This window comes from Cyprinodon variegatus, unplaced genomic scaffold (genome assembly GCF_000732505.1).
Source record: "Cyprinodon variegatus isolate N-32 unplaced genomic scaffold, C_variegatus-1.0 Scaffold2, whole genome shotgun sequence".
Taxonomy (NCBI): domain Eukaryota; kingdom Metazoa; phylum Chordata; class Actinopteri; order Cyprinodontiformes; family Cyprinodontidae; genus Cyprinodon; species Cyprinodon variegatus.
Genome location: NW_015150455.1, coordinates 928,341 through 938,354, shown reverse-complemented (window position 1 = coordinate 938,354; position 10,014 = coordinate 928,341). Strand labels below are relative to the sequence as shown.

At 37.8% G+C, this 10,014-nt stretch overlaps 2 protein-coding genes across 2 annotated transcripts in view; both read right to left on the bottom strand.

Annotated features, from left to right (window-relative positions):
• Nucleotides 1–5,401: 5,401 nt before the first annotated feature.
• Nucleotides 5,402–6,360, bottom strand: LOC107081797 (homeobox protein Hox-A9b-like). The gene is made up of 2 exons (XM_015370046.1): nt 5,880–6,360; nt 5,402–5,657 (listed from the first exon to the last, which is right to left on the bottom strand). The coding sequence occupies exons 1-2, from the start codon at nt 6,358–6,360 to the stop codon at nt 5,419–5,421; spliced, it is 720 nt and encodes a 239-aa protein (XP_015225532.1). The 3' UTR covers nt 5,402–5,418.
• Nucleotides 6,361–9,462: 3,102 nt separating this feature from the next.
• The window catches only part of LOC107081803 (homeobox protein Hox-A10b-like), a 2,472-nt gene continuing 1,920 nt past the window's right edge, over nt 9,463–10,014 (bottom strand). The window contains exon 2 of the mRNA XM_015370062.1: nt 9,463–9,737. Coding sequence (XP_015225548.1) covers nt 9,463–9,737 — 275 coding nt within the window. The remainder of the gene's footprint in view (nt 9,738–10,014) is intronic.

The window sequence follows — 10,014 nt, the reverse complement described above, 5'->3', positions numbered from 1 at the left end:
ATGAAGCTGATGCATCTGACCCCATCCATGCCCTGATTGTGGTCAAACTTCTAAAATTGATAAGGAGAAAAAATGTTTACTTTTTTTTTTAGGATATCATAATCATTCCATATTTTTTCTCTTCGTTGTTGTTTATTGATTTTTACATGATTAGGATTAGGATGGAAGGATTACACTATGGGTTAAGGATTTTGAAGCATTACAATATTTCTCTAATCTTTAAAAATACATGATATAGGGGGGGAAAGAACTTTCTCTAACACACTGACATGACTTTTTGTAGACATACTTCAAAACATGAAATTCTGAAATGTCTTTTAGTTTGCCATCCCTTTCTTATTAGTCCCATCAAAACTTTCTGGAAAACCCCTTGCCCATCGACTGTGCGTTTTTGGTGTTTTCTGAAAAGTTGTTTCTAAGATGATCAGTATAATTTAGGCTTTTATAGCACATAGTCTGTGTCAGTGAGCAGGATTTCATCTTACGACTTTTTTGAATGAGGAAGCTTCTGCAGTCCACCCCTCCCTCAGTAAAAACAGAAACTAACACAGAAAAAAAATATCTTGTTAATAGACTTTTGGGGGATCTCGAGTTAATTGGGTGTAATATATTGATGTCATGTGTCATTGTATTTTACAGACTGGGATTAAAATTTTCTATAACTATTATTTCTTTCCTGCTGTAATCCATCTATTCAACTATTCATTTATCCCCAATCTTATTATTCAGTATCAATATTAAGATGGGTCTCTGCCTTTATAATCGTTTACTGTTTGAAACAAAGAAGAAAATGGAAGCAGGAGAGGTTTGTCACTGCAGCGCTGGAGATGGACGGGATCTTTCTGGCTGTTTATTGCTCAGTCTCTAAACAAAGAGCCTGGGTAGCCTTAATGTGATCAATCTTTCCAGACAAAAAGGTCTGACAGCTCCCTGCCAGAGAAGGCATCTGAACCACACAGCACTCCTTAGATCACATGTGACCGAGAAGAGGACAGTCTCACTGACTGGGGATCTGTTTTTTTTAGCTTAAAGATGCTTTTTTTGCAAAATTTCTAAACATTATAGCTTTTTGAAGTCCATGTGCGTCTTGTAAATATTAAACTTTTCTTTTTGCAAAAGGTGGCATATTGGATTTATAAAGACGGAGCTGAAACTTGAAAGCGCCTAAATGTTTCTTGAAAGGAGCCAAGCAGCTTTTTATTGAAGGGTTAAATATTCTTTAGGTGAGTGGGTGCTCAGCATATATGCTGTTTTCTTTGACTTTAGGAGAATGTGTTCTCCTCTGAAATAATCCATTTGAAAATAAACACAATTTGCTAACTGTTGCTGAATGTTTAATTCATAACATGCATAAAAAAATAGCAAACATTTGGTTGTTATAATTTATCTTTAACCAACTCACTGTTTATAACAGAGCCAGCTGCTCTAAAATATCCTGCAGTTGAATCACTTAAAACTATATATTTTCCTTAAACTCTGCACACAACATTATTTACAGCTGCTTTGACCCCAAAATCAAAAATGCTTAAATGGACACAGATGTGCAAACAGAGGAATGAGGAAGCAGAGAAAGTTCCTAAAATATTTTCAGCAATACAGAATAGAACAGAATGACAAGAAATGTAAATAAGCAAAATAAAAGTCAGATTTTGTACCTTCTAAAGCTGAAATATTATCTTGCTCCTTCTACTCAGAAGCTTTATTTATGCTTTCTGTTTTGCAAGTTCGCCTTCGACGTGTGGAGGACCAAGAAGAGCTCCGTTTCCCGACTACTTTGGAGACATTTGGGAGGGAAGCCTGCAGCCATGCACCCACGGACGGGGAGTCTTTAAAACAGAAGATATATTTTACTCACTGTGCAGGGAACAGGTGTTATTTTCATCATAAGTAATAAAAACCCAATAAATAAATCAGAAACGACAAGAGTGTGTGTCTATGTTTTTGAAGTTTGCAAAATTATTATTTTCATGGGAAATTTATACTGATCTACGACATTTTGAACTTAAACATGTGTGATAGATTGATGATTAAATAACTGATGATATAGGCCTACAGTAAAAAAAAATATTGTGTGTTTTCTTTGGCAAAACAGAAGTCTGAGGGTGTAGGCCTGTGTTAGAGGTGGGGGTCGAAACCAAAGCAGTTCTTAGATAGGATTTTAGAATTATTTTTATATTTACAACTTGTCAAGGTGCAACTTGATATGGTATTATTTTTGGCTCGTAAACATTAAATCTAAAACAATAAAGTGACTTTTCCCAGCATAAAAGCAAAGAAATTACCTTCACATGTTGAAAAAAAAAAGTGTAATGAAAAATCTACGTTTAAGGCTGATTCTATGAACAAAATCACACCCACGGAACCCACTGCTAACCCTGCCACGCATTGCAACTCGGTTGCATAAAGAATGGAGCGCCATTTTTGGCACATTTACAATTCAGCAAGGCTGGGAGTCATCAGATTACTCCACACCTCACCATAACTACACAAGACATTTTTATCACAAACAGATCAATTCTGCAGAAATGTTTTAGTTGCCCTGAGAGAATAAGATTAGTTCAAAACATATTTTAATTAATAGCCTAGTTCTAGTAACTGTAATAGTGCAGGAGTATTAAAAACTCAACTAATCTCCATTTTAATCTCCAAATTTAGAAAAATCTCTTTTTTTTCTGATTTACAAACACTGCTTCCTTGCAGTTCAATTGTGGATAAACTCATCACTCTCATCCCAAACTATATGATGCTGACAGTGCGGCTTGGAAGGGCTAAATGTGCTCAAGTCTCCCCCCTCCTGATCTGCCCCCTCCCCTCCAAGAGTCCCCTCTGTCACTAGTGTCATGAGATGTGATGAATAGGGGGGTCGTAAAAGGCCGCTGCAAACAACTTCCTAGCAACTTTCTGTTTTTCTGCAGCACGGCTACGCAAATGGAGAATGTCCAGCCCTTGCTTTGGGGATCAGGCAGCGGGAATGGCATTCAGCCACAGGAACAACACTGTATTCCTAACTGAGGTCTGGATGGTGGTGTGTTATTTATGGTTTTTGGCACATGTGAATATCAGCTCTCGTTAGAATATCCCATCAGTGTCCAAGACGGGGGAATTACGCAATGAATGCGCCACATGCCCTTTTGCGTGGTGAGAGCAGGGCTAGGGAGGGAGGTGGAGAGAGGAAGCAATTTACGCAGAAAGGAAACGAAATGATTTTCCTTATTATTTAGATTACAAATTCAGAGTATTACATAGGCCTACTCTGGGGATCAGAAGAATTAGATGTCAGCTTTATTAGCCATGATTTATTAAGTCATAATTTATTTAGAATCTACACGTGGTTTAGGGTAATTATAATTTTTAACAGCAGTCATTGGCGATGAGTGGTTTTTGTTATGAAATAAAGAAAAAAAACTCCAGAACACAGTTTTAGATTAGATGGTAATTCCAAGCGGAATTCCAACATGCATTCCAACAGGAGCGGCGTCTGTGTGCCTTGAACGCATCATCTGCTCTAGTTTCCAAATGAACCGTTGGCGCCCCCTGCCGATCCCCTGAGCGAAGCAGCACTGAATAGGGAACAAAGCCTTTACTGCATTATTACAAAGCTTCATTAGGCCTGCTTGAAGATTTGCTCCATCAGAACTACTTTTCAGGTTGAACTGGCCTTTTTATTTCGTTCCTGAGACGGTGTAAATACATTACATGTAAAATCCCTGTAAACAGAGCCCATTCTCTGCCTAGAGAGCCCAGCGCAAAAAAAGACAAACAGCAAAGGGATGACTCTGGTCTGAGACAGTGGAATTGCCACTAGACGGTTGTAAACTAATTACACCTTTGAAGGCAGACCCATATGCACTCCTGTCTGCTGCACCAAACACCCCCCTCTGTATAATGGGGGGGCTTTGTTGGCACCCCTTTGCATCCGATTTGTTTGCTGGAAGCAAGTTAAAAATGAGGCCTATGTGTTTCCACGAACCTTTGCTTGCTACGCAATTTTCGCACCTTATAAAATGTCGGGTTATGGTAGTAGGAGAAGGCAGCTACAGTTTATAGAGCAAAAAGGGAGCTGCTGCTTTTAGAGAAAAAAAACAGACGCTGAGATTCAGAAAATAATTGCACCAATCTGATTTTTTTTAGCCACATAAATGTCCTGATATCTTTCAGTTTTCAAATGCATCCTACCTTTTAAAAACACTTTACTAAATTGAGAAAAATAAAAAAAAAATCTAACAAAATAACAATACGATCAAATGAGGAAAAAAAGTAACATTAAATATATTTCACTCAACAATTAAAATAAATTCACATTATTGCTGACTATGCCTCTAGTTCTATTTTCATCCAACTGTGAGGAATCATTCTGAATACAAATTATTAAAATAGTAATAGATAAATGTATAACATTATTGAAAATATTATTAAAAAATAATATGTGGAACACGTTTTGGTTAGATTTTCATCATGTCGCCCACAACAAATTCTTCCACCAATTCATTCAAAGCTGAACATATGGGCTACTTCCTACATAATACAACAGCAGAAAAAAAACTTAAAATTCTTAAAAAGTAAAAAAAAAAAAAATGTGCAGATTTTAATTACACAATACATTCCTTACATTTTCAATATCTTAAAAATGGCTCACATCATGATCATTGACATTTAAGCCAGCAGAAGTTTTGAATTTGATTAAAACTTTGAGCCTTTCTGACAAAACAAAAATGTGGTTAAGGTGTTTGCAATACCAAAAGATTTTTTTATTCATTTTTTTATTGAATAATTGTAAATAAAATCCTTTGCAAAATAAAAAAAAATAGGAAATCTGTGTATATATATATATATATGTATATATATATATATATATATTGTAAATAAAATCCTTTGCAAAATAAAAAAAAATAGGAAATATAAGCGTTATTTTTCCTTTAAGCTAAATTTATCTTATTGCAACAGGAACACAACGAATTTTTTCTTTACCCAAATGGTAACGAATCACTGCCACATAGTTCCAACCAACTACACTTTATTTTGAATCAAATATGTAGGCTACTAATGAGGTATTTCAAGTGTGCACATAGTTTTGACAAATGCATCCGAACATTTAGACACACAAGGCCGCAAAACAATAAGTTAACCAAAGCAAATAGGTAGCTGAAGGATATCTAGGTAGTCAAGTATCGGTTCATGCAAATAATAAACGGCCTACAGAGTCAACAGTATGTGTGCGCAGAATACAAGACATCCAAATTTACAACGTGGCACAAACACAGAAAATATGAAAACCGAGAAACAGGGACACCCGAGTGTTGTTTTAACAACACTAATTTACAACAATTACCGAGAATTACAAGACACCCCCCCACACACACACACCCTCCATCTCCTCCCCCCTCTCCCCCCTCCTCCAGCTTTAAATCCAAAGACGCATTAGCTGTCTTTCCGTCTGTCTCTGTTTTCTTTTTTCATCTTCATCCTGCGGTTCTGGAACCAGATTTTCACCTGTCTCTCGGTCAAATTCAGGAGTCTCGCCACTTCGTACCTGCGCTCCCGAGGGAGGTACATGTTGAAGAGGAACTCTTTCTCCAGTTCGAGGATTTGGTGCTTGGTGTAGGGGCAGCGCTTTTTCCTGGTGGGCTTTGCGTGAAGCCAGTTGGACGAGGGGTTGTCTGGAGGAAAAGAGGCATCATAAGGGTTTTGAATGTTCTTTTTTTTATTCTAAGCTCCTGTTTTTAACACATAGAAAAAGAGATGGCACTCCTGTGTTTGCCATCCCTTAGAAAAACAATTTTTCAGATTAAAACCAGGTTTTAATTTGGCTTAAAATTGACTATCCCCATTACTACTAGGCCATAGACTTGAATAAATAAGGAAAATGTTTCTTTGCTTACTTGCATCCACCTCCTCCTTTCTCTCATCCGTCTGTTTGTCGTCGCTGGCTGCAGATGTGGGGGATGTTTCACAGGGAATCTCTGTGAGGGAAGCTCCGTTTTCAATGTCAGATAAAAGCGGTGGGTGTGATTCTAGAGTCGTACATTCCGCGCCTCCGATTAACGGTTCGGGCTTTATCTCGTAATGCGCGGCTGCAGACTGGATTCCCGTCAAACACAACGACGCAGAGAGAGGATCCAACGCCCAGGAGCGCGCAAACATGCCATCTGCGTCTCCGCTGTATTGGTGATGTAGGTAAGCGTTCGGAGGGTGCGCCCCGATGGTGCCCCAGGATCCTCCGAAGATAGAGGATTTCGGTTCCTGTCCGCCATATTCGTTGTGCGACGCCTGCTCCATCCCTGCAGAGGATGAGTACCTCATCGATGCTATTTCTTCCTGATCGGAAAGAATGCGCGCGTCTACATAGTAGCCTGTTCCCATTGTTCCAGATCGAAAAGATATACAAAGCAATAAAGGGAAAAAATGGTGGACGAAATTCAAAACCTCCCTTTTACAATCCTTTAACGTTTAGAGAACGGATTCAATCCATTGCAAGGTGCCGCGTTGGTGCGCCACCTACAAGCTCCTTGCGTCCAGTAACTTGAACACTATCCAAAATTGGATAGGGCGCCCCAAAACACGTGACCGTGGGACAGAACAATAAATAATAAATCAGCCCCGCATACCGCTCGGCTTAAAAAGGGGGCCACCATTTTCCCCTCACCATATTTTAATAGCAAATCGCCGCGCTTTTATTGGCAAATATTTCCTTTTATTAGCAATAAACGTTGTGATTTTGGTCCAGGGATTCCCATTTATTGTAAACCATCAAGGCTGTGAATATACGAGCAGAGTTATTGGTTCTTTAACGCTTCTTTTCTATAAATAACCGATTTGGAGAAAGAAACATGGACGCTGAAATGTGTTAGATTTGAAATGAAAGCTTTGGAAAAGCCTTGGGTGTAAATATCCTTAACGCAACTTTTGTTATTGTTTTTCTATTGTAGTTATTCTTACATATCGAACATGTGAAGGGTACTTTTGCAAATAACCTTAAGGGTAGTTTCCACACTGGAAAAAAAAAATCAAAATCTAGATCTAGCTAGAAGTAATTTCTTCTTAAAATAGGTGCATTTTTGAGGAGGGGAAAAAGACATTTTGCCAATGGAACAAGACAATTGACACTTAAAATAAGAAATCACAATTGTATTGTCTTATTTCCGGTGCATTTCATCTAATCATTTTATTTTAAGAGTAAAACTACTCATTCCATTTGCAAACTATCTCATTTACCTGCTCATATTAAGGGTGAATACACTTAATTTAAGACATTTTTACTTATTTCTAGATCGTTTTTCCAGTGCAGGAGATAACCAAGCTGCGTCTATAAGCCAGGCTCCACTTTAAAGGCAATCCTAGGCGGAAAGCAGCAGGGTTAAAGTTATGTGGGTGCCATATAACGGTCCATTTTTACCACGGGCAATTGGGTTGTTTTTCTCCAGGTTACAGCTTGGCTGTCTAAGCTAAATATCACCAATAAAGCTCACCCTTTGTCCTCTTTCTCTGCATGATCCTTGCAGACACATCCGGCATTTTTAAAGCAACTGGCGAGACTGCAATGGTCATAACCGAGGCCTTGTGTGTCCAAACCTTTTTTCCGAGGTGTAGAAATAAAAAAAAAGGATTTACTACTTTTTTTCTAAGAGCCTAAGATCTAAAAATATTTTTTCCCTCTGATCATGCTGTTCAGCTAATTGAATTTTCCAAAACGTGCAGAAATCTGACGATTCATCCGAGTAATTTGCTATATTTTACGCACAGATGATTCTCTGTTCACTGTTTATGAAAAGAAAAAAGCTTATGATTTATGCGCCAAACGTTAATAAAGATGTTCCAACGAGGTTTGCTTTTAATTATAAGATGATTTTCACTGAGGTAATCAAGGCAGTTTCGTGTTGTGGAAACATAAAATAAAAAGCCCAACAACATGAGACTACCTAAACCACGCAGCAGCCTGCTCTCCTGTGAAGCGATTAGTGTTTTTGGTGTAACTTTAATTTTAATAGTGAAAACTTGTTTAAAACCGTTTGTTGCTTGAAAAGAGCCTTTTAAGTATTACATTTTCACTCCTTCTTTTTTCTCATTGATAAAATATCCGAGGTCTGCTTTTGCGTAATTGTTGTACCCTGTTGTCCAAGAAGTTATTTTTAAAGATTCGTCTTTTATAAAACAAGTCTGTGAAGATGGTGCATGCCTTCTGGTTAAGCAAAGTGAATGTAAGTTAAAAGTCTGTTAGCCAACATGAAGATTCAAACCAAACGTCACAACTTATAGGTTCTACTGATTGGGAAAACCAAAGGAAACTTGCATCAAATTCTAACAACATAAATAAGTTTAAAGCTGTTGGTATGTGCGGGATCTTCCAGCATCTCCAGATATGCTCTCCTCGTTGCAACACAATACACTGGAAAAAAAATCGAAATTAAGATAAGTAATTTTTTCTTAAAATAAGTGCATTTGTTCTTTGATTGAGGAGGTAAAAGCGACATTTTGCCAATGGAACAATATAATTTACATTTAAAGTAAGAAAACACAATTGAGTTGTCTTATTTTAAGTGCATATTATCTAATTATCTTATTTTAAGAGTACAAATATTTATTCCATTGGCAAACTATCTCATACCTACTCAATTTGAGACATTTTCACCTTTTTCTAAATCGTTTTTCTAGTGTATGGACCATTTTTACTCCACTGCATTTTCATCACAAACAGTTCCAAGTGAAATAAAAGTGAAGCATGCCTAAAAATCTTGTTTGTTTGTTTGTTTTATGGTTTAGCTTGTTTTGTTGTTGTTGTTTTATTGCTTTGTGGGGGTTTTTTTTTTGTTTGTTTTTTTTTTTTTTTTGGGATGGGTCACATGACATAAAAGACTTAGCTTTAATGTTGTGGTTTAGCGCTCATATGGATGAAATGATGGATTGAAAAGGTAATATTCAGCATATATATCGGGTCTAAATCTCTACAGTCAATATTAAATGATTATAACAAACACCTCCTTAGATGCCTGGTATTTTATATATAAAAACAGGTTTGTTTTCAGTGTAAGATTCCCATTGAATGAAAAGGGAAAGCACTGGACTTGTACAAAGAATGAGCATTTAAAACAGCACACAAAGCCCCTCATGGGGATGTAATAATATGTCTGCGGCTACATTGTTTTTTTATTCATTAGAGCAGCTAAATGTGCAAATATTTTCAAGACCTTTTCTTTTTTCAGCTTTCACATTAAGGTCTACATGTAACTGTAACACAAATGAGGCAGTGGTAAGTCCAGCATGCAAAATCCAATGGATCACTCAGATTGAGTGTACAATATGTACAAGCCGGGACAACTGGATGGATGGAAAGGTGGCGGTATATAAATACAAATCCACGACAAGAACAGCTCTGATCAATAAGTTAGTTTCCAGAGTTTGGGTGGAGGAGAGGGAAGAAAGGAGAAGAGGAGGAGTAGGAGGAGAAGGGTGTTTCTCATCAAAGTCTCACGAAAACCCAAAGTTGCTGGAAAGCTCCCGGATCCTGTTCTCGCGGCTCATCTTTTTCAGTTTCATCCTCCGGTTCTGGAACCAGATTTTAACTTGCCTGTCGGTGAGGTGCACGCTGCGGCTGATCTCGAGGCGACGCTCCCGAGTCAAGTACATGTTGAAGAGAAACTCTTTCTCCAGCTCCAGAGTCTGGTGCTTGGTGTAAGGGCAGCGCTTCTTCCTGCCGCTCTTTGCTGTCAGCCAGTTGGCCGTGCTTTCTGTCTTCCCATCTCCTGTTAACAGTGGGGAAAGGAGCGCAGTGTTACTGCAGGCAACAAGTATCATAGAAGATGAGCTGTTAATTAGAAGCAGGCACTTAAAACGATGTTGCGCAAGTTTGACAAGGCCAGTCTGCTATTGATTTCAAATTTATTATCTGACTTACAAACGCTAAGATAAGAGCAAAGATATGATACTATTCTTTTTGAAACTATACCATATTGGTATAGTTTTCATCTCAATTTTACGCACACATGTAACCAAAGACAAATAACGTGTAAATTATATATA